Genomic DNA, 25,840 nt, shown 5'->3' with positions numbered 1-25,840 from the left:
GTGACGTTAAATAAAAAAGTGAGGACAAAAGTCTATGAACTTTTTAAATGACCCTCGTACATGTAGAAAATGAAGGGGCTAAGACTAAAGAAATCGTACAAAATATTCATTTCTGGAAAATCAATATTTATTGATAAACAAAGTAGGATAATCTAAAATTAGATAAACATTATAAAGAAACACAAACAAAATTAAATAAGTTACCAAACTTATTTAAATTTTTTTTTTAAAAAAAGAGGAAAAAACATACATATTCTTCCCACCTCGTGCAAGAGGAAATGAATCAACTGAAGAGACGACGGCTTCAGATCTTGATTGTTGAAATCCCATAGTTCAGGGATAAAATGATGGAAAATCACGAGCAGACATTTATAGTTTACTGTTAATATCTATTATACTCCTATACTATTCCCTGACGTAGAGAGAACTGTCTTATTTAATAGCCCCAGCTATTTGTCATATTTCGCCTCGCCAACAAAATATCTATTGTTATTGAAGCCAATTTTAGGGAGAAAAGAAGACAATCCCCTGACTTATGACTTATCACGGGTTAGCACGCAGTAACTGCAGGTCTATCAGGAATATCCAGTTATTTCGTTTCAGAAAATTAGGACTGGGTGCAGGTACATGTAGACTACGTTCCAAATTTTACAAAAACAATTATCGATGGAGTTGATACCATATAAATATTGTTTCTCTATCAGAAAAATTTCAGATTCCTCGCTTTTAAGTCGGACCTAGATTTCAAAAACTCAAATCCCAGTAATTCGACTTATAGGTTAGCATATATACGGTACTTATTGAAAAATGATAAGAAATGTGGTATTGTCCCTTTATATCAGAGGATCGGGTGGGATGTGATTGCTACTTCATATTTTACTTCATTATTTTTATTTCATTACTTTTATTTGATGAAGTCCAAATTTCCTCCGTATATGAAATATAATGATACAGCTGTTTAGATATTTAAACACAAAATGATCCAAGTGCACACTAACTTCTTGACTTTTTTTTCAATTATATGTTGGCTGTTACTTATTAATTGAAAGTTATTTTGCCATATAAATCAAAAAGAGGAAACGGTATTCCTTACATGGTAACTATAGCTTTACTTTGATATATATTGCTCAAAATATCTATTATACTTCGATCGTTTATAGACCCCTTCCCTAATTTGAAATAGGAAAGCTTATTTCTGACGAAGCGATGATTCTCGGCGCTTTCGGCGATTTGTGCTGACATTCCAGATACCATGTTTGGTCTCTATAATGATCTTACACAAATCAATTGCAAATCTTCTTGCCATTATAACACCAAATATCTTAACGGAGAGAAGAAAAAAGATAATATCTTCATGCATACATATATATAGCTCAGAGGAAGATTCAGTCTCGATGAGTGATCAAGAGGGCAGATGGAGCTCTCAATAGAATGAAATATTTCATGAAAGATTAAGGTTTTCCAACATCCTAACACAAAGCATGAACGTGTGCTCGCCCTTATATGTCTTACCCTTTATAATAAAAGCATTAGTCTTTTGCATGAAATATTCATGTACAAACTGTAAATAGTGTAAAAGAACAATGAATATTTTTCTTTACTTTCTCGACATGATTTGCAATATTTTCTTTTGTTCAGTTGAAAACTCGAGAAATTAAGATAATAATAATAATAAAAAAAATACATGAAATAAGAAGAAAATATGTAAATGGAAAAAAGCTTAATAATTAGAAAACAAAATTGAAATACAAATTTTACTTATGCAATTATACTGACAAATGAATTTATTTTGTTTTCCAAAAGAATTCCTATTTCCCATGAGACCTCTATCCTTCTCTGTCACTGCCTAATTCATGGAGTAATAAGCAGTATTGATATTTTGTTAATTAGCGTAATGAACAAAGCGTAGAAATCTCCATCGCAAAAGATAGCAGAGGTGCAACGTGCTGATCAGTCAACCTAGGCATACCAAAGACAAACTTCAGAAGCCTCCCTAAACACCTAGCAGTCACACCGTCATCTGGTAATGGCGAACAAATTGAAGACAAAGCATTGGATTATTAATGTAAACATTTATAAAGCAAACCATCGATGTCGACTCTGGTACCTTGAAAGGTGAGGGTAGCCGCCAAATGATGTTATGGATAACAATTGATGTTAATTCTTTCAGAGCTGGCGATCAATAGTTGGAGGAAAATATAAACAATGGATATTTCGGTTTCATTCGCCTATCGATCTCAGAGTTGGAGCGATCATTTATAAAATAATGTAGGATTGCATGGATTCGTTAAGAAATATAGTCACACTGGATGGAGAATGGATGCAAGAGATTCAATATAATATACCCTAATGGACCGAACGATTTATTGAGTTGATGCAACAGTAGATATAATTATGCTAAATCAAGAAATCTGAGTCCAATGAATTCAGTTTTCCGTGGAATACTACACAAATCAGTGATCAACAGTAAAAAAGAATATTTATATAACACCGAACGCATCGCAAAAAATTCAATATCTGTCGTACGGCTGGGAAGCTTTCAGATAGTAATATTACACTACAATTAATTCTTCCCCTGCTCAGTATCAAAAAACTTACATGGATATTATATGCCTAAACAAAAGATGGATGTGCAAAGTATTTCTGTAATGGGAATTAGAGTACAGTTTACCAGTGCTGCTTTAATGAGGGATAATACACATTACTAACGCACGCAGATTTGGGAGATGAGTCTAGTCGAGAATCCAGGTATACCCCTTGTTGGGTTAAATGGAAAACTTAAAAAATATAAGACGTTGGAAAATGAAACGGTGGATGCACCGCCGGGTAGATTCGAGACGGTGGGTAGCAGATTGGCCAGAAGAAAGGAACTTTTTGTAAAGAGAAAGCGGTCTAGTGATGTCGCGTTAATTTTTGCGCTGGTGGGTATTCTTTTAATGGTGGTTCAGACAGAGCTAACGGCAGCTAAAGTGTACCCCCGATCCTCCTTACCATCGCACTTAATGAAGATGGCTATCACAGCTTCCACGGTGGCATTGCTCATTTTTCTAGGTATATATCATCGTCTAGATATTCAATTATTTATTGTAAATAATAGTGTTGATGATTGGAGAATTGCAATGACTGCTAGAAGGATAACTCAGATGACAGTGGAATTCATTGTGTGCTCGATTCACCCTATCCCTGGAAATTTCTACACCACTTGGCCTGCTACGGTCGCAGAGGGGGAACGCCACAGAAGTCTAAGAGTTCCCTTGGATACTATACTCGCTTTGCCAATGTTTCTACGACTTTTTCTAGTATGTCGTTTTATCATGTTACATAGCAAACTGTATGAAGACGCCTCGTCACAAAGTCTTGGGGCTCTTAATCGGATCCACTTCAATTTCAGATTCATTTTTAAATCTTTAATGACAATGCACCCTGACTATGTGTTGACTGTCATTATGATTGTATCGTTTTTGATCGCAAGTTGGGCACTACGTATGTGTGAAATGAGCGACAGTTCTGACGAATCTGTTCATTCGAATTTCCTCAATACGATGTGGTTAGTAGCTATTACATTTCTTTCTGTGGGATACGGGGATATTAAACCCAGTACATATTGCGGCAGGGGGATAACCGTTATAACGGGGATGATGGGAGCTGGTTGTACAGCCCTGGTTGTCGCGGTATTAGCCAGAAAATTAGAGCTGAGCCGCAGTGAGAAATACGTTCATGATTTTGTCCTTGATGTTGACCTTGATAAAAGACTCAAACATGAAGCTGCAAACGTCATGAAATCAGGGTGGTTTATTTACAAATTTCGAAAAGTGAAAGTGAACACATCTAAAGCTCTTAAATACCAGACAAAGCTGCTGGAAGCTATTTATAACATTCGCCAAATCAAAGCTGCACAACGACGCTTACTGGACGCCTCCGTCACTCTGACTGAAATGAACAAATCCCAAAACGAGACAAGCAGGTCAGTGGAGCTTATTCGATGTAAGCAACTTACTTTGGAGGAAAAGGTGGATAACATAGAGTCCAAAATCATGTCTCTCCACGACAAGTTAAACTTCATCCACAAAGCGTTGAGGGAATAAGTATACGGAGTCTAGTATTTCTCTTCTTAGTCCATTAAACGTTTCTTCGTAAATCACAGAACGTTAGATTATTGCACCTGTCTTTTATGTATACTAACTTAGACCAAACAATAGAAACTATCAATTGCTAGTAAATCCATTAGGTTGCGTTAAAGATAATGGTATGTGGGTAAACATTTATGTATTAAACTTCCTTTCAGGTATTTGATATTATTTTCTGTTTAGCTTGGAATACGGTGAATAAAACTAGTACTTTCATAATGTTGAAATAAATATTCGATGGTTAGATAACTTTTTTTTTCAAATAAAACCTTTTTTCCACTTAATATTTTAGTCGTTGCTTTCACTCATAAAACAACGAACGCTCTTGATTTATCAGTTTTATTGAAAAATTACGCTGCACAAATATTCAGATGACCTGGTAGATGTATAATCTTACTCGTAGTAAACTACATCATATCTGAGTCAGGAACATGCTGTTTATGACTTATTTTTATGCCACATCCTATAATAATTTCCCATTTTCTTCTTCTTTGTCTTTATAATCTATTTCGACGCTTTCATATACTGGATGTTTTTCACTACAAATAGAAGAAGAATACAAGATATAAGTATTTCATTCAAAAATCAAAATATTCTTAAAACTAATTAATAGAACAAAATGTGTTGAGTCCAAATTGTTTATGAACTTTTTTGAATGTAAAAATTTAATATAACATTTTTTACTTGTTCTTGAACATCAATACAATTAAAGATATATAATCTTTATTTATTCAATTTTTCAACTTTCTATATAAATGGGACTAAATGTAAAAAGGAATTTTAACACACTCTTGTTCACATTCGAACAAATGAAAAAAAAAACATCGTTTCACATATCATTTCATCAAATTCAAATTTTTATTTATTCAACACATTCATCTTAAAAAAGTCGATTACACAAAATTCATATAAATTTCTTTTTTCAAGTACTGAATTCAAAGACAATAACCTTTTCTTTAAAAAGTGTGGCTTAAAGTAATTTTCATTGTTTCCAGAAATCATTGAGATTTTGTGATATCTATGACAAAATAATAGTAAATATTTGTAGCTTTATTTTCTATTTTTATCAAAGGTTAACTATTCCCATTTGTCTATGTTATGTATAATTTTCAAGAATCACTCTTTTTTTACCTTGTTTTTTCCCTGTCGATGTTAATAATAAAAAGAATCTTTTTGATAAGAGATAGTCCGTTTAAGATGTATAAACTCAAAAGATTGTTTATAAGTTTTTTTTAATCACTGGGTATTCTACCATCTACCTTTGCTTGTTTGAGATTATGTTGAAAATAGGAGACAAATTGAAGGCAAAGTGTAAAGAAACGTAGACAACTAACATAGTGTTAGTTAATATTTTTGGAAATTCAGGTCAGCTCATATCTGTAATTGATATTTTTCTTGGCCTATCAATTTTTCTTCTTTACAGCACTTCTTTCTTTTACAATAATTAGTACCACACAATAAAAAGAACATCGTGAAATAATTATGTTTCAGAAACATAATCGGGTTTTATAATCCCTCGATAAAACGTTTCTTGAATAGGCTCTCTTTTCTACAAAAGCACTCAATTTCGACAACATCAAGTAACATGAAGTAAAGAATGAAGAGGGGTTAACCATGCTAACCGCGCGTATCATAATAAAGTAGACCAAATGGCTATAGTCATTTGATAAAAGAGTAAAATTAGACAATATCATGTTTCATAAATGCAATATATTCAATAAAATACATTGCACACAATATTACTTCTCTGAAAACGTTATGTACAATGTTTTTCGGGCGTCCCATTATTGCAATACTTTTAATAATAAATTAAATATAGTACAAAAAATCTTATTTCTTTCTGGGAACACTTTATGTTACAAGTATTATAAGCATTTTTTTTAGTAATTAAAAGCTTTGTAATGGATACTTACGATCCGAATATCTTAGCGTCCTCGATGGTTTCGGGTAATTTTTTATGGAGGGTCTCTGGTAAAACTAGAGCTAGGCAGCCCGCCAGAATACTGACTGCACCAAATACAACAAGAGGGAAGGCTTTACCGAAATCTCCGCCGATTTCCTCACCCTATAAAATAGATCAGTTTCTATGAATATATTATAAATCAGAATAATGTAAACACAATATTTACGTATGTAAGTATTTTATTAAACATAAAATCAAACATGTTCTTTTATTCCAACTTTATAAGTGTAATAAATTGTCTACCATATTTTTTACATAACAGAGAACTTCTTTTTTGCAATATTCTATATAAAAACACAACGTAACTCTGAATAATCTACAAGGAAAAAGTAGCATGGATTAATTCTGAGTTTATCTACAAATATAACAATTATGATCATTGATACTTGTTCTCCATCAGACCCTAAACTGCAGCTAAAATAATGAAAAAAGACACATTATAACTCAAACGAAAAGAAAACTCTCTTTCTTTTCTACTGGGAAATCTGAAATAAATTTTCAGTGTTTATTTTTTTCAACTTACCTAGCTTGTTTACACGTATATTGCAGTTGCAGGTATACAATTTTTGGTCAGCTGTAAGAATTATTTAATAAGATATATTTAGTCGATTTTTTAAAATTTGATTTATTTCTAACTAGGCCTGTTTGTTGACGTTACAAATTGACCAAACATGGCGAAATTCTACTTTATTTCTTCGAAAAGATGAACAGAGTAATTCAGCTTATTGAAATTGCTGAGTGGGTGTTAATAATAAGCATACAATAATTACATAACCCTGTATTTATACCCTAAACGTAAACATAAGAAAGTAAACAATATGTGAAACCCTTATTTTTACTTGAAAAACGTCTTGAAATTCTTCGATCATCGCCTAATCGGGTCAACTTGCAGCGACAAGTGTTAACATATCATACATTTTAATTCATAATTAAGACAAATATTGCAGATTAAATAATATTCATTTTTGGTCTCACCTGTGTCAAAGTTTCTGACTCTTTCCTACATTTATGTAATAAGTACAGATACAATATATATTATACTTCCTAATTAAGATATAACTACAATTTATGTTTTTGATATCATATTGCTAATTTGTGCAAACAGCTCGAAATATTGAATTACCTCTTACATATGGTGAAGTATATACAGAGTATTAAAATAGGGTGAGAGATCGATCCATAGATATTTCTTCCTATATCACTGAGAGATTCGGTTTTTTCTTTAATAGCTGCTAGAGAGTAATAAAATTAATTGGCCATGCTTGCTGCGTTATTCGATGAAAATATCGGCTCATTTTGAGTTATATTTTTAGGCCTTGTGTCTTCAGAATGAGGGGGTACGCGTTTATACATTTTAATTTCTTAATGATTCCTTAAAAAATTAATTTCAGGAAATGATACGTAATTTATAGCAGACTTCGTGCACGCATATGGATATCAAACAGATACAAGAAAAAAACAGACAAGATTACACAGTGTCTTATTCTGGACACCCTGTATCTAACTACGTAAGAAACATTATTCCGAAAAGTAAAAAAAAAAATCTTTTAAAAGAATTCATTATTTATATAAATTATATATATAAGATACATGTAACAATAATATGCTCGTGTCAAAGATGAGGGGAAAATTAAAGGCTAAAATTAATACTTGTACTTGGTAGAAGTTGTTTAACATACTTATGGGACATAGGCATTTTATTTCTTCGTGCTTTTAAATTAAGATTCCCCAATTTTGAGGACATTTTCATGCACATGCAAAAGATATTTAAACGAGGTATACACAGAACACTGTGTTTTATTTAATAAATACTATACCCGATGTACATTGTATTAACAAAAATCTTGCCCCTATATACAATGCATATTGGTGTATTACTTAATGAATACTGATTATATACAATATTTTCATTCAAGGTGATTCATTCATGAAATTTTATTTACCGATTTTGCCACGTAGGGCGCCAGCATCCCCCCAATTCTCGCTACACTTGAGCTAGCACCCAGCCCCCCATTCCGGACAACGGTGGGAAAAAGCTCCTCTGAAAAAGTGTAGATGACCCCAAACGCCGCAGCACTCCCCATCTTCCCTATGACGGCGAGTGTTATTGTAGCTGGCTCCATTTCTACATAAAATGCAAACAAAACATTTAAAATGCACGTTAAATCAAATTTAATGTATTTAGATAACACATAGTGATCGACAGCTTCATTTTACGATTTCTTTGGTCTAAACATTAAAGAGTACATCTATATCTTTACTCACCTGCGCCGCCATATAGAACAGTAAATATTGTCAACAGGCAAGCTATGCCGCCTACAAACATACAGGCACAATGTGTCTTCTTCCGCCCAAACCTCTCCAGGAAGTAAATAGTCGAGCTATTTGCCGGATATTCAACAACAGCCATGATAAAAAAGTTGAGAAAGAAGTTCCCCCCGAGGTAACGAGCGTGCATAGTGACTCCATAATACATCATACTTACGATCATCCTATTACAAAATAAAGAACAAGATCTACTGTTTTACACAATCATCCTATTATAAAATAAGGAACAAGATTTACTGTTGTAATAGATCACTCTCAAGGCAAAATGTAAGACATATTTCTACAGCTAGTGATCTTAAATCAAAGAAGATAAACTGACAAGTCTGCATAATCGTAGAAAAAATTTCAGGTCGGATACAAACAGAAGATAAAACCCGGACATTCGGTCAAATGGAAGATAACTTATGAAATGAGACTTCCGCCTTGCAGTAACCTTTGCAAACCTTTCAATGACCATTCAGTAACCTTAAAGGCGTAGTTCCATATTTGTAAAAAAAAATCTTAAAAGCTGATTTAAAGAGTTGTAAAGGAGACGAATCCTTACTTTTCTTTCAGTTTATAGCTTCTAATAATAATTGGACCGTGTCAAATTTGACATACCAGTTGAAAAAAATAATGAGTGTTCGAATACACAAAATCCGATGCTGAAACAGATGCCAGAGCTGTGCTCCTTTAGGTAACTCCAGGGTCTTCTCGTCAAATATTGTGCCTTCTCCCTCAATAGCCTTCTTGTTAACTTTCCCTATGTTCTCTAAGATAGCTGAGGCCTCTTTGTATTTTCCCTGCGTGACCAACCAACGTGCAGACTCGGGAATTATCCTGAAATATTGTTCTCAAGTCATAAAAAAAAGCAATGTGCAAAGTTGTACGTAAGAAAGACATGCATGTGACATATTGTCAATAATACATGTTCAAATTAAATGAAATCCTATGTCCTATGTACAGTGTTAGGGGTTTTATGAAAAAGGAATAAATTTTGAACAGTCATTCTTTGAAAGAGCTCAAAGTTACAAATAAACACAAATTTGAACTTACCACCAATAGAACATGTATATAATACACGTGCATGCTGTAGCAATCTGCACCTGTTGATGATTTCTGAAGAAGTAACCAAAGCCCGAAAGAACGACAATTCCGGTTGCAAAAAACATGTGGATAGGAACTCCAACAAATACCCGCTTGGATGGACCGACAAATTCAATGCCTGAAAAAGAATCAAGTTAATTTGACAGGGTAACTAATCTATTTAGAAATTTAGGGGCACAATTTCTTATCAAAAAATTGTTTCACAAGGAAGTTCTGTCCTTGCATTTTCGTTTTTTTTTTGTTTGATTATTGAGAAAGTTTTTTTTTTATTTTCTAACAGATAAGAAACAGTTAATTGTCAAGCACGTTTAATTACATGTACACAAGGGGCAATAATTGTGTTAATTTGTTTTAGATATCAGTTCTAGAGGCACAGATGTTTTTATCCATATTAACAACCACTGTTGCTTATTCAACATGGATTAAGCGTAAAAGTTCAGTCTAAACTGACAACAAATGAAAGAAATATTTATCAGTCATAGACTTCATGCTGATACATGTATCAGGGATTTGTAAATCATAAGCCGCTGGTTTTAGAGATATTTTAGACTTTGATTACTGGTGTTAAAAGAACTAACTGCAAAAATTGGAGATTTCAAAGTCATTTACTTCTTGTACCAATAATCGATATCAAAGTTATCGATTGCTAGTGTCATTAATATTTAAGTAAGAGACTTCTAGGTTAACGGACATCTATGTCACCGACTAACTGACTACTTACGTTGAATATTTCTTTACTGACAGATAGTGATATTGACATGTCGGACACAAGGGGTATGTCAATCACCAACATCAGTGATAGACTTTCTCTACACCATTGATTGAAATTAATGAAAATTTTACCTTCCAGAACCTTATTTACATACTGCTAAGAAATATATATATTTTGTCATCGAAGTCATGATCATATAAGAGTGGGGAAGGTTTTAAGGTTTTGGGCTCATTGCACGTATTGACTCTACTTTAATCTTCATTGTTATGTTGAACTGATTCCCCTATCATTTGTTTCACTTTAACTGTGCTATAAATAGTTCGCTGTGACTCTTTCATTTCGAGTAGCATTAGAGTAAATCGGTTACATTTATTGCAAGGCATATTTCTGCCAACATTTTTTTAATTTTTGTTGTTTTCTTATCATTATGTCGACTTGTGTGATAATTATGTTGACTTGTTAGATCTTTTTGTCGACTTATCATAAAAATGTGTTCATGCTAGTGTTATTCAATTGACATAACATTTCCTGCTAAATTTTGTGATTGAATGTGTATAATTTATAATGCAAAAAAAAATTTACTAAATATTTTTTTTATTTCTAAATTGTAAATGTCATACATGTACCGGTATATCTGATTGTGATAACAGATTCAGAAAGAAACTAATTCTTTGATCCATTTGTTTTAAAAAATGCAATTTAATATAACGAATTTTAATGTCTGTGAAAATGTATTAATAATTTTCACTATTAGAATTGCTTACAAAAAATTGAAAAAAGGATCAAATTCATTTGAACTAATATCTCAAAATATGCATAATGTAATAAACTCTTTCAATCAAATTCCTCATTTCAAATCCAAAACGTTTCTAATAGGTTATGAAAGGGCTTCAGTACTCACACAACAAATTATTGATAATGACGTCACTCACTTAATATACAGGCTATAATGAAGGCGGCATGCATGGCTGCACCACACATGAACTCCAGAATTGTTAGACTGATGACATCCGGGGCATAGGAGGCACCAAACGACACCCCGGTCAATATCACTGCGCACAGCGTGAATGTAGTGCGGCGTCCTATACTGTTAAAAATAATTGTAAGAAATGTGTCGTTTCGGAAAATAATGTTTGATAAAATGAAACTGAGAAGTGTTCTGGATGCTTTTCAGTATTTCAATGCTTTTCAATAAAATTTTATTCCATTATCTTGCTATCTTCAGTTTTGTTATTCTTTTAATTATCATAAAACATGATCCTTTATCATGTTTATCTTGTCAAAGGACAAAGTCGAAATTGTCAAGCAGGTGTACATGAACAAGTCAATTTCAAAGTTCTTTAATGAATAAATTTTGGGGGACCACAAAGTTCCTCTTTTGCAAATAAGTTCTAAGTAAATTTTATGCACTCGGTTCATTTCTATCATGTCAAATAATTTTTCTGAGTTCACAGTTCATGTTATGCTCTCATTTTATTTATACTGAAAAGCATTTAAAGGATATGAATTATAAACTGAAAATATTACATGTAAGCAATGAAGATCATAAATCTTATTAACATTTATAACATTACATATAGATATTCTGACACACAATTCAGCAATTCAATGATTCTTAAAGAAAACGATTATGCTTTGTTCTGACGATTTTATTTATTAACTAACAAAAGTGATCATGTTTACATCTTATATTTTGAAATCTTAAAAGCACGTCAATTTTGTTACCCAGAAAAGACTTTATTTAGTCAATAAAATCAAAACGCGCATTCACGATTTAAAGATCACCAAAGAGCCATAATCCGCCCCATAAACTTTCTTTAAACATATATAGAATGATTAAAATATTTATCATGACTAGATCGAATGAAATGTAACACACAGGTAAGAAATGAAGACAATGACTTACACGTCAGCCAGCATACCAAAACCCAGATCCCCACAAAGAACACCGAGGAAATACACAGCCTGGATCATTGACGTCTTCCATTTGTCTCCACACACCAGATTATGCTACAGAAACAGGGATTTAATCCTCATTAATCAACTTCAAATCAATGTAAATTTTTTAATTGTTTTTCTTTAAATTGTAAAATAGTTTGTATTTTCATTATTGAATATGATGAAAAATGGTATAGTATGAGGCGCCATTTTGGTATTTACTGCCAAAAAATGAGATCACCTATTTGAATAGATGATATCACTTATTCGAATAGGTGATATCACCTATTAATTTCCAATAGATGATATCACCTACATGTATTCGAATGTAGTGATATCACCTATTCGAATAAGTGATATCACCTTTTCGAATAGGTGATATCAGCAACTGAATAGGTGATATCACTTATTTGAAGATGATATCACTTTTTGGCAGTAAATACCAAATCAGCACCTCATAGTTAAGTGCTAACTCTGATTCATGATGTCTTTTGCTTTTTAACTTTTGTACAACTGTTGCTTACCATTGAAGTAAATGTCACGTAGAAAACACTGGTATCGTACACCCATTCACTGCACTCTATGACCCCTGCAGTTCCACTGTGGTTTCCAGATGTGCGCATGTCAATCACGTGACATCGGTCATATTCAAAAAGAGGCATATTTGATGGAGGAATGGTCAAATTAATGAGATGAGCATGCGCTGGACTTTGAATTTCCCAGGTGTCATTTTCTAGCCCAGGTATTTTACACCTAAATAACAATAACAATTAATTTAGCTTCACATAAAATGTATTCAATACCATTCTGAATTATTATCGGTTTTGTTTTAGCTTTGGATAACCTATATTCAATATTGAATTGAGATGAAACCGACAGTACCTCGAGATTCCTCGCCACCTAAATGCGTTTTCATACGCATACGAACTTACAACCTCAAAATTTCAAGAATAAATAAAACAGAATTTAAAAATAGCATCATCCAACACTGTACAATAAGTGAATTCAAAGAATTGTAGTACATCGCTTTCGATGTCTTAGTCATTGTATTGCATTCATCTAAGGTTCATTTAAGGCATATTGTAATTCTATGTCTAGTTTGTTTGTCCTGTGATGTCCGTCCATCACATAAATGCATAATTATATAAAATATCTCTTTATCTAAAAGATTAAAATATCATGATAGAACCGAAAAGTTTTTAACAGGAGTAACAGTTTCGGATATTGCGTTAAAATCATAGTATAATTTGAAAAGTTTTGTCATAAGTAATGTACAGTGAAAATATGGAAAAAAAGTTTTTACCAACAGACGAACCGATTAACAACGAATGAGATTCAATATTCCACTATTTTCCTGAATTTTCCTGAATGCAGGAGACAAAATAAATTTATTTGGTTGGGCAGCTTGGCGGTTTTGGGAAAATTATTTAAATTATTATTTCATTGGCCAACCCTCTGAAGGTCAACACGACATAAATGTTTGGAAAGAGTTTTATAAACTAAACATTATAAATCAGAAAGTAGATCGTACAGTACATGTAGCTCTTCAGTGGTTCTCTATTGAAGAGTCGTGTCGAAGACGGCCGCTTAATACTCATTTACACGTTGGGTAAACTGAACAGATTTAAATAAACAAATTATACGATAAATTTTTACATAATCCATGAAATTTAAAAAAAATAAAACATAATTTAAAACGTTATAAAAATTTGCTCAAAGTGAATTGTGCAAAAGTTAAGATGATACATGTAATCTTTAGAAGTGTTCAGTTTCTATTCCTGTTATAACATCTCTAGAAACAGGATGGTAAGCATCCTGTTAGCTTACACTGTCCTAAGTCCTATAACTAGGATTTGTTTATTCTTACGCAAAATGTCTTCTACTTCCATATTCCAATCGGATATTATCTCAGTTTTGCATATCGTATTTAAGGAATAATAGTATAAGGTAGATAAAAATAACTTTTTGGGGAACATACCTATGGTCTGGAGTATAGAGATGAAAGATGAGTCCCATCATAAACAAGGCATTGCTGATAGCCACGATACATAGTATCAGGTAAAGACGCTTCTGGTACAACCCAAATTCACCCACCAACTTCAACGCGTCGTCAAAGCGCATTGTCGGTCCTTGTCAGAGCTATGTCCTGAAAGATTATACTTATAAGTAAAATAATTCTGTACTAGCTTTCATTAAACACACAATGTCCGATTAAGAAGAGGGGAGGTAACTAGTCTCAGCTTAGAACCATAATTATTTTCTACGAAACATTTTGTTATGTATGGAGGCATATTTCTGCTCACTTCATACAAGATAGATTATGCCAATGTGCAAGAAAAATGTGTCCATATTCAAGGATTCAAGGTAAGTATGTCTTCATGCAAGTTCTTAATCTTGTTAGAGAATATAAATCAAATAGGGGTAATTTTACCTACAGACGTCAGTATCTAACATCATATCCGCAAGATGCAACATACCGGTAAGTACGTTGATATGCGACTTCTTTTGGTTAACTTGCAAGATTATTGTGTTAACTTGCGAGTTAATTATGTCATTATGCAAGATGTTACATGTATGAATCTATTTTTTTTTCTGCATTTTAGCATAATAATCTGGCAAGTTGACATAGATGAGCTGCATGCTGACATACACATGTAAATAATCCGCACATTGACATAATAATGTTGCATGTTAACATAAATCGCATGTTCACACAAATACCAAGTGCGTGTTTCCATAAGTATTTTGCGTGTTAACATAATTATATTGCATGTTTACATAAAACAGAAAAATGGCAAGCTAAGCTAGAAACTTATAAAAGAAGGTTTTCTAAAAGAATTTGTAACTTGCATGTCAACATAAGTATCATGCATTAAGACATAATTAGCTAGCATGTTGACACACATTTCTTGCATGTTAACATAATTTATCTTAAAATTTAAAAATATGCCAACATAGATATGCAAGTAAACACTGTTATATATATTATACTTCTTATGTAGGGGGATGTGCCACCACATATAAGGATTTACATCGAAAGACAAAATCAGACATCCTACCTGCTGATTCAAACTTTCTTCTAGCTTAAGAAAAACGTTCTTAAGTTCTGAGAATTTATATCAAACCATTGTCATCAAATTGCGTAGATTGTTTTTAAGTGTGTCAATGTATTTTATACCTTACAAGTTATTAACCTTTCTTAGTTTTAGTTTTTCTTGAACGAGAAAAACACATTACTTTTTGTATAAAGGTCAATTTTAATTACAAACGATTACCTGACATTGATATTCACAAAACATACTACGACTTATGCTTTGCTATACCCTTTGCTATGTTGAAGCTCGTAACCTTTAAATTTTCACAGTGATTTGAGACTTTTAATTAAAAAAAATAATTTGAATTTATTTTGTCATTTTCAATTTTCTTCTTTTAAAAGAATATATATTTGGCAATAAAACTCAATGATGAAGCTCTGTCGGATCAAGTTGAAAAGAACATGACGATACTATTAGTCAGTTGAAAGATCAATGTACTTATTCAATATATTGAGGAATCAGTTTATCTCGTTGTGGTTCAATTTTCGTGTAATTCGTGGGTACCCTTCATCCACGAATTAACATCATCATCCTCAACGAATTTATGAACGAGGGGTTTCAAGTCATATTTCCCTTTGTAGATATCATTATAATACACGAAATTACGTCCCCCAAGAACTAATAAAATTTTAACAAAATTGACTTTTAGTTAAAATAAATTATTCTATATATCTATTGTATTTCAAAAACTTTCTTATGAAAAACCAAGTCAGAATGATTAAATTTTTTATGGAACTTAATATTTTTTGTAAAAAAAAAAAAAAATCAAGGTCTTTAAAGGTCGCGAATAGTGCGCACGGACCAGTCTGACGTCAAGCCAATTTCGTTTTAACGTCAACATTTGGATTTTTAATTTTAACACATGTTCATGGACACGCACTACATTTCTTTTTTATGGCGCCACACTTCCAAATGCTATCAATAATCTGTAAGTATAAATTATATTTTGTTTAATTTTTAAAATTTAAAACAATGCACAAAAAATTACAAGCGTCATCAACATAAACAGTTTGTATACACACACTGCACAGCCCAGTCCGTCGCTGTGCTAGATTTGTAACAACGTCATGAATAGAAATCTCCATTTTCAGCATATTACATGAAAATTGTGTTTTTTGAAATTCTTTTAGTGTCTTTGAATTTGTACACACCGTTGAAAAATCGTATATACCAATCTCAAATCAATTTAAACTAAATATATTTCAATAATTTTAGTTGTTTTAACAAGTAGTTTGTCTATTACGTCGTTTCAACCTTATTAAAAAATTTTTTGATTGGACGTTGTCCCGTTCGGAAGGCCGAAATTGCTTTTTCTGTCGAGTTTTGACACATATTTGTTACAATTTTTGTTTAGTATTTTCAATGTCTATATACATGTAGTAAGCGATACTTTATAGATATCAGAAAACGATTATAGCCTATTTATTTGTGTTACATATAATTTTCATTAAGTTTTCACTTGTTTTTTATAGAAAATAATCACTTTATATCAAAGTTTATGGCATTTTAACTTTAGACTAATTTTTGGTGCTATATTCAAAAAAATATTAAGTTCATAATAAAAATTTCAATCATTTCTTGGTTGTTCATAATATTTTGATATACATTTATATATAAAACCATTATTTAGAAAAAAGGGTATTTTTAGACAACCCTCGTATATATAGAAAACACAGAGAAATCATATGGAAAGTAATCTGTGTACCTATATTAAATTTGATATTGATTTAAAGAAGAGGCCAAAACTTGCTTTAACATGCTTATTACCGTTTACACTTCGAGAGAGAATGTAGGCAATCTGGATACATTTCCTTTGTACCAATACACGTTTGTTAAAAAAAAATTCCCATATTCATGAAAATTTTCTTAATCTTTTATTGAAAATGACAGTTTAAAATACAGTTTTTGACCTTGTTTACCTACAAATTATGCACTTTGAAAAAACATTATTTGACCAATATAAAGTTGTAAATAATCGCATCAAAATAAAGGATTTATTTCTAACTTTTTTATAAAAGTCTGTAGGCACCTTTCATTTTAAATATTTAAGGTTTTGATAAAATAACAAAATTAAAGGTTTATAAAAAAGTGACGAGTTTATGGCATTTTAACCTTTTTCCATGCGCATAAGTCTGTAAAGATGTACATGTATAAAGAAAATTCTTTCTCTCTCTCATTTTTACTGAAAAAATATCTAGTTTTCCATCATTTATTAAAATTTTCATTCTGACCAGTTATGTAAATACATAATTATATATTTTGATATACATTAGATATATATAAAACTATTTATTTTAACAAAAACGTCATTGTCCACGAACTTTTTGGACAACCCTCGTACATGTATACATGTATATAGAAAACACAGAGAACATACAAGTTCCGCCTCAACCTCCGATTGAACTTTCGACCTCCGGAACCTGTGTCCTAGCGGTACATTAACAGCTCACTTGAACACTACATGAAATTCAAAACTTGCTTTCGATGCCGATTGCATGACAATTCTTCCGAAGCCCCCCGCAATGTACACTACGCGGACATTGAGAATGAAAGTGACTCGAGTGAGATACAAGTTAAATTAGAGGATTGATACCAATACACGTTGCAATGAAATTCACTGAAAGTGGGGGTATTAATTTCGGTCTGTCTGTCCGTCCATCCATCGTTCGCCCGTCCGCCAGTTGCATTTTTGTCTGTCTGTAACACTTTAATTTCCGCACGATATCTTGAAAGGCTTTTAAATTAGGCGTTTGCAATGAAAATTCACACAGGTATGAAATTTACTAACCAAAAGGTCATCATAATAATTTTGTCATTTTTAGACTATGTAACTAATAATCTTTGGCTTTTGCAATGAAAATTTATACAATTTTCGGTGGATCATGAATGCATACGCATGTTTGTGGTTGAAACTTAAATTTCTAACGATACTTCGAGAAGCTTTTGCAATTAAATTTATGCCATAAAAAGTTGTAAAACCTCTAAAAATATTAATGTGTTTAGAATTCACCCCACCGATGAAACATTATATAATTTTATCTGAAATAAATTTATAAATGGTTTTCTCTGCCAACATTGTGATATATACATGTTATCCTAATGCCATAAATGACTTAAATGACTTTGTCACGTTTGTGTTTGTGGCAAATAAACCTATTATTTCCATAAAGGTGAAAGAAATACTAGGGTAGCTTCAAGTTCAATGGTCAATATATAAGTTCTTTTGTTATCTTTTTCCCCATCACACAAACATATACACAATTGTTCTGTGCTTTTTTTCTGTACTAAGTTGAATTTATTCTCTCTAGCATCACATATTGGACTTAAAGTTTTATGTGCAACCTAGGTAATTGTTGATATCTCTCTCTCTCTCTCTCTCTCTCTCTCTCTCTCTCTCTCAATATATGAGGATAAAATGTATGACACCGATTCTTACAATACGCATTCAAGATTTTCGTTGATAATGTTAATTTGATGTCAGAAATGTAATTGTGTGTATTACAAAGGCAACATGTGCAGATGTTAACAGGAATTTAAATCTTTTATTCTACGCTATTGTAATTCGAATTCTATCAAAGCTTTATCTGCAAGGCGTTCCTAGCTGAATGCATTTCTCAGCGTGTCCTATCATGAAATAAGGGGGGTATGCACTGACTGAGAATCGCATGTAAGAATCTAGCTACTTAAGATAATTAATACTTTTAAAGAATTTAAAAGATGGTTTAATCATTTGAGGATATAATGCATTGCATTGTTATGGTTTCATTTCATTTTATGGTTACAATAAATATGCTCTACGTATCAGGGGTCTCCTTGAGGTGCACAGTGGCATTATAATCAAGAATCTGTGAAAGTGTCATTAAATTTTATTCAGTGGTATAGGAGGAGTTGTGGATAAGAGATGGGTACCTTTCAATGTCATAAAAAAACTGTCAGTGTCAAGTTTTGTCCATGGGAAATCCAAAATATGTCTCCGATCTAAAAGGAAATATAGAATATCACACTGCTGTTTTGATCTCGGCCCTGGTATCAGCCCGAGCGGTTGGTATCGGCCCAAGCCCGGAGGGCGCGGGCCGAGACCATGCAGGGCTGATACGATGGCAAAACAGTGGTGTGATGTTGTTTATATCATATATCTAAAACCAAAGAAAAGAACAAATATTCAGATATTTTTCGATCAAGAAGTTTATATAAATTTGTCGTAAGAAAATTAGAGTTATCTTTCTTTATTTCGATGTGCCGGAGATATTGCTTGACGGTGAATAATCATTTACGAGAAAGATTTGCATGGTCTGGTCATTAAAAAGAATATTCCAGGTGTTTTGAAACATTTCATTTCGAAGCACATTAGATAACAAAGATTTAAAAGGTCCCAAACTAAAAAATATTCTACTTTCACTTTGGATCGAACCGGGGTTACAACTTCTCCAACGAATCGTTAAAAAATTATAAGTCTGAGATTTATAGTAAATGTTTGTTTTGTTTACCATATATATTAAATTAAAAATGGCACATTAAATGGAAACTTGGTATTTTCTTACTGTCAGAGCAAATAAACGTCCATTTTTTTTCAAAACATGACTTGTTGCTGTCCTAGAAGTAAACAAGAATTACCTCTCTTACGTCACAAGTGCTATCATTTGGCGCACTTTTTAAAAACAATTTTCTCAAAATTCTACTATGAATAAATATTTTTTAAAGATTCTGGTTAAATTTTTCGATATATAATGTTTCTCTTAATACTTCAATATGATTTTTACTTTTAATTTACACAACTTAAGGTCAAGATCTAGTAAATGAAAGGTGCCTACAGATTTATCAAACTTGAGAAATTGATTCCTTTATTGATGCTTTACAACTTTAGCTTGGTCAAAAAATGTGTTTCGGGGCATAATTTATAGGTAAACAAGATGAAAAACTGTATTTTAAACTGTTATTTTCAATGAAAAATTAACAAAAACCAGTCATGAATATGAGAGTTTTTTTTTTCGTATTCGGCAAAGGAAATGTATCCAGATTGCCTACAGTCTCACAGAAAACGGTAATTAGTATGTACATGTCCTCTTCTTTAAATCAATATCAAATTTAATATAGGTATCCGGTTAACTTTTCATATGATTTCAAATTGAATGATATGAAAATACTCTATTTTCTACATAACTGTGGTAAAGCCGTAAAGTACGGGAAAAAGAAAGTTGAAATTGATTATGACGTCATAATGGATCTAGAACCAAAAAATTAGTCTCAAGCTATTTACTAGATCTTGACCTTAAACAGAAATAATGATTTGAAATTTGAGGGCGAGACAGCCCCTTGACGACGGGCCGAGACAGAGATATCTCAGCCCTGAGGGCGAGACAGCCTTACTTCCCAGGCGCTGTCTCGCCTTGTCCAAAAAGCCCTGTATCAGGGCTGATACACTACTAGGTATATGATATAATACTAGTAGAAGGTCGCAATGGCACTATGTAACAAAGAATCTGTAAAAGTCTCAGTGAATTTCACTGACTGGTATAAGAAAAGTTGCGGAGAAGAGATGGGTGCCCGAAAGCATAACATCCCGATCACTATATACCCCTTCTACCCCTTCTCACTTCTCAAATGGGGGAGGGGGGTATAAATATGCAACTGTTTGTCTAAAGTATGAAGTTTATAGGACATGGTAAACATCACTGAAAGTTAACATTATCCAGTACATGTACAGGCTTACCAAACAGCTCCAATCCACGTATATAGTGAAATGCCACCTAGGTGTCCATATTTCATATACCCCCACTTGAAATGTGGGAGGGTATATAGTGTTCGGGGTGTCCGTCTGTCTGTCTGTACGTCCGTCAGTCTGTTACGCTTTAGGGTACCTTTCTCTTGTCCGCAGCTCCTCTTATAAACCACTGATAAATTTAATGAGACATTCTCAGACTCTTTATTACATGTGCCATTGTGCATCTCTTATTTTAATTTTTGATCCGACACATATTTTGAGTTTCTCCCAGCAAAATATGAACAATGACATTTGTTCTATAATACTGAAGGGTACCATCTCTTATTCGCAACTCCTCCTCTATCACTGATTAAAATTCAATGATACATACACAGATTATTAATTCCACAATACCATTGTGCACTTCCTATAATTATAATTTTTAATCTTACACTTATTTCGGGTCTCCAAGAGCAAATCATGGACTTTGCCATTAGTATCATATGGTAGGCCGGGATATCATTTAGTGGACTCAGTACTAGTGCTAACAGAGCCTCTATGCTTTATAGAATTTTTAAAGCAAACTTTGGTTTAGAAAATTATCTGCTGAGTTTACCAAAAGATTCAAGAGTTACACTTACAAAACTGCGAACGTGTAATCACCATTTGCCAATTGAATAGGGTACATGTAGATGGCATAAAATTGACAGAAATTTAAGAATATGTACCATTTGTGATGGTAAAACTGTTGGTGATGAATATCATTATGTTATGGAATGCAAGTACTTTTCGAATGACAGAAAAAATATTTAGCCAAAATATATATTGTAAAAATCCTAACACTTTCAAATTTAATGAACTAATGAAAAGTAATAATGTAGAAATACAAAAATCATTGTCAAAATTTATCAAGAAAATTGCAAAACTGTTAGTCCTTATTGAATCCTCCATGTGTTTTATATATAACTGACTATATGTTTATCTCACTTTTTTCATATTTCTCTATCTACTTGTCTATTTCTTGACCCTTGACTGTAAGTTTTGTTTGTAAATATGTACCTCTTGTACATGTACCAGTGATTTGATTTTTAGTGAATAAAGAATTGGTTTCTTTGTATTGATTACACAAGTTCAATTATTAGTAATAAACAAATTTCTGGTCAATAAGTTAATTGTGAAAATTAGAGTCAATACCGGAGTAACTAGAGGTACTGTGAGAAATTGAGCTCACTAAATAATACCCCCTGCCTCCCATATGGTTATAATGGCAAACTCCATGTTTTGCTCTGGGACACCAGAAATAAATAAGTGTTAGATCAGAAAGTAAAATAGAAAGTGCACAATGGCATTATGTAATAAAGAGTCTGTGAAAATAACATTAAATTTTATTCAGAGGTATGGGAGGAGTTGCGCATAAGAGATGGATACCTTCAATATTACAGAAAGAATGGCCGTGTACATGTTTTACTCTGGGAAACCCGAAATATGGGTCCGATCAAAATGTAAAATTGAAGGTACAAAATGGCACTGTGGAACAAAGATTATGCGAAAGTCTCAATTTCAATGACACGGATAAGAGATGGGAAACCCAAAGCGTAACAGACGGACGGACGGACATCTCAATCACTATATACCCTCCCACTTTTAAATCGGAAGGTATAACTACAATTAACCAAACTTAAGTTCTAATAAATCAGATATACATGTAATTTCAAGCAGAAATCTGAATGAGAGAAAAAAAGTTATTTTGAAGGCCCCTATTCACAACAAATTTTTAATGTTTAGCTATCATAACTCTGTTATATAAATTCAATCCTTGAATTTTTTGTCAAGGTTTTAAGAATTTCAGTATGAAATACGGAGACAATAAACTAATTTAAGCAAATGTGACAAAAAAAATTGAAATGAACATGACATTATACATAATGTTTTGCACAGTATTGTCCTGATGGAAAACTCATCCAGAATTAAATATAGTTTTGTGATAATTAAATACACTTTATTAAAATCGCCTACTCATTAGATGTTTTTCATATTCATAAAATGTGTCTGTAAAATATTACTCCATGTTACATTGTTAGTAGATATTTGTACAATTTTAGATTTTCGCTTCAAATATCTATAATTATAATGTTTTAGTCTCCACTAACAACTTAAAACTTACCTGTAGTGATCTATGCCTTTGAAAAGATAAGAGTCCAACACTTCAGTTTTATACTAAACCGAAAATCCGAATGATTGGTAGCAGACTGAGACTTAAAGATAAGTACATTATGAAGATTTTTAACAAAAAATGAGTTACTTGTTGTATAGCTTTGTATGACTCAAACCACAGATCTTTAAATTCTATCAGGAATCAAGGAAGGCGAACCAAACGTTCATTGTGAAATCACAAAAGGTTTAAAATACTAACGATATAGCCCTTCCATAGGCAGCGAAATCTTTAAACTGTAGTACACGGGGTTTACTTGACCTCTGAAACCCTTAAATTTAGGTCTATATGGTTGTGATTAATTATAGTTACGAGCTTTTAAAATAATCATAATCAACAAACGTGTTCAAACAAAATGTTGAATCAAAAGATATGGACTGTTTCGCAAAAATAATCTGTCCTCAATTTGTCCAAGAATTAGTACGGATTTCAATTTAAAAGTAAATTCTTGTTCCGTAAACAATCCGATAACCTCACAATGATATGCACACTGCACTTAAGAGCTAAAATTTCATAGATGTGGAGGAATTTGTACCAGTATAACCATTCTTTTTTTCATATTCAATGCGCACTTGTCAACAGCAAACAAATTTTGAATTGAATAAACGGGGAGAACTCTTACGTTTATGATCTCAAACGTTTATGAAAAATTTCAATGCAACTTTGACCGTTGCTGTCAAACGTACGAGGGAGAAATCATTATTTCAAGGGATCATCTGAGATTTCGAACTTGTGCTTCGACATTTAATTGATACCACTGATGGGTCATCTCACAATGGATACACTTAAGAAATTTGAAATCCATAGCCCTACAAAAGTTATGTGAAAGGTTAAGGTTTTTGTGGAGAAAGAGACAGACAACGTACATGGCAAAACTATATACCCCTGAATCTTTGAATACACGGGGGCATAAAACAATGTTGAATTTAAACATTGAAACTGGTCATGTAGATGATAAAGACTTTGAGCTCCTCGGGTGACTCGTACATGTAGATGTATATCACACACTGAGTCCTAGAACGTGTTCTACACTTTTACTGAATTATATGGTTCAATCCGAAATTCCTCCAAATTTTACTCCTATGAAATCTATGTTACTTTGTGACATGCCTAACAATATGACTCTACTTTCAAAGACTAAAAACAATTGAAGTTTGCGATCAAATCTATTAGATAAAATATACAAAGTATAGATATTTGGTAAATGCAAGTGCAAAATATGAAATGATTTCAAAGGAATAGTACTTTTTCAATTCATCAGAACAAAGATCGTATCGAGTTTATTCTGCCTAGCTGTTCCCGGGTTATATGCGTCACCAGAGCCTCTGTATGACTCAGCTGACCTATTAATTAGAGTTCAAAATAGTTTTCTTACTATTTCGACTACAATAAAACTTAATATAGTCTTAATATCGTCACCAAGTTATTAATTTATATGAAGATATTTAAAAGTTAGTAATTCTTTTAAATTCTTGGTGTAATTAAAACGGTTTTAACTGACCGTACTTTATAGTTTTTAAAACATTAAAACAACTTTTCTTTTCATAATCCGTTGTTATTTCTGGATCGCACCTTTATTGGCACAAAACATAAACAGTATAGATCAGCAACAATAGGGATTGTAGAATGCTAATAGATTTGAAAGTAGTACCGAGTACATGTACAAGTCATGTTCTTTTACAAAGTGAACATATTACAATGACGCCAACTTCTATATAGTTCCCATTGTCTGTCAATTCTTTTTTATATACTTTACTGGTTTATATAATTATTTTACCATTCTACATTTTCTTTGAATGTTGGTTCTAAGAGGATATCTCTATAAACAAAACATTTTCCGTAACATTCGAGCATAGCGATGATCCCCATAGGACCTCTTCTCCTCGAAATATTCGTTAGTTTTTATTTTAAAAACACAACTTGACTAACCTTAATTCCTCGTTAATCTCCTTTATTATATCATCCTATCTAATCCACAGAGATCTTAAACCTGTGATCATCGATGCCTGGCTTGGATCACTGTATTCTGTAAGATAATACTGTAACACTCATATTGAGTAACGTGTGTAGAAGGTGTAGTATTTGCCGATTCTAAAAGGCTTTGTCTTACACATGTTACAAGTGTTCATTCTCTCATTATTATGTGCAAATAAATAAATGTAACAGATTACAGTTTGATTTTGAGAATTTGTCTATTTAATTTTTTTATGGCATTAAGGTTTGTGATTTGCAACACTTTTAATAGCTGTTTGTAATCTTTCTGAATTATGCTAATGAATTTGCAATACTCAGCGTAATGGAAGTAGCATCAGAATATTATGTCTATCTAATGGATGTCATGCCAGATTCGACTGACCATTGGTCATCACAATGCTGTAACTATCAGATGGGCTGGACTCTAATTACCATCTCCCATGTGGTGTAGATGATTATCCTAATTAACTACAATAACACTGTATACTTTACGGCGGACTGCACCATGATTATTGATATCGATGAAATTTCAGATGCTTCGTAATTCGTCATTCCAAATATATGTAAATTCCTAGTAGATAAGATTAAGTGTACAAACTAGGAGGCTCTGACGAGACGGCTCTACTATCTTACGAGATTGCATTAAACATGTAGCTAGCACCAGTATCATTTTCTTTGAATTCATCTTTCATACATATTTTGAA

General features: G+C 32.4%; 2 protein-coding genes across 5 annotated transcripts; one reads left to right on the top strand and one right to left on the bottom strand.

Annotated features, from left to right (window-relative positions):
• The first annotated feature begins 1,837 nt into the window (after window positions 1-1,837).
• Window positions 1,838-4,411, top strand: LOC134248263 (small conductance calcium-activated potassium channel protein-like). Its single transcript, XM_062730680.1, has one exon. The coding sequence runs from the start codon at window positions 2,727-2,729 to the stop codon at window positions 4,083-4,085; it is 1,359 nt and encodes a 452-aa protein (XP_062586664.1). The 5' UTR covers window positions 1,838-2,726; the 3' UTR covers window positions 4,086-4,411.
• Window positions 4,412-4,450: 39 nt separating this feature from the next.
• LOC134248262 (organic cation transporter protein-like) lies at window positions 4,451-25,632 on the bottom strand. Of its 4 annotated transcripts, none has more exons than XM_062730678.1 (11): window positions 25,519-25,632; window positions 14,133-14,300; window positions 12,679-12,907; window positions 12,123-12,226; window positions 11,149-11,303; window positions 9,454-9,622; window positions 9,019-9,237; window positions 8,356-8,582; window positions 8,034-8,215; window positions 6,041-6,192; window positions 4,451-4,666 (listed from the first exon to the last, which is right to left on the bottom strand). In XM_062730678.1, the coding sequence occupies exons 2-11, from the start codon at window positions 14,273-14,275 to the stop codon at window positions 4,591-4,593; spliced, it is 1,656 nt and encodes a 551-aa protein (XP_062586662.1). In that variant the 5' UTR covers window positions 14,276-14,300; window positions 25,519-25,632; the 3' UTR covers window positions 4,451-4,590. The 4 variants fall into 4 exon arrangements, with proteins under 4 accessions (XP_062586662.1, XP_062586660.1, XP_062586661.1 ...); XM_062730676.1 differs by lacking the exon at window positions 25,519-25,632 and adding an exon at window positions 25,092-25,229; XM_062730677.1 differs by lacking the exon at window positions 25,519-25,632 and adding an exon at window positions 23,115-23,281.
• Between the last annotated feature and the right edge of the window lie 208 nt (window positions 25,633-25,840).

The sequence above is a fragment of the Saccostrea cucullata genome, unplaced genomic scaffold, assembly GCF_032062105.1.
Source record: "Saccostrea cucullata isolate Sc308-1 unplaced genomic scaffold, CSIRO_AGI_Scuc_v1 ctg3816, whole genome shotgun sequence".
Taxonomy (NCBI): domain Eukaryota; kingdom Metazoa; phylum Mollusca; class Bivalvia; order Ostreida; family Ostreidae; genus Saccostrea; species Saccostrea cuccullata.
The sequence above is the reverse complement of the archived record's forward strand: the minus strand, read 5'-3'. Positions and strand labels throughout refer to the sequence as shown.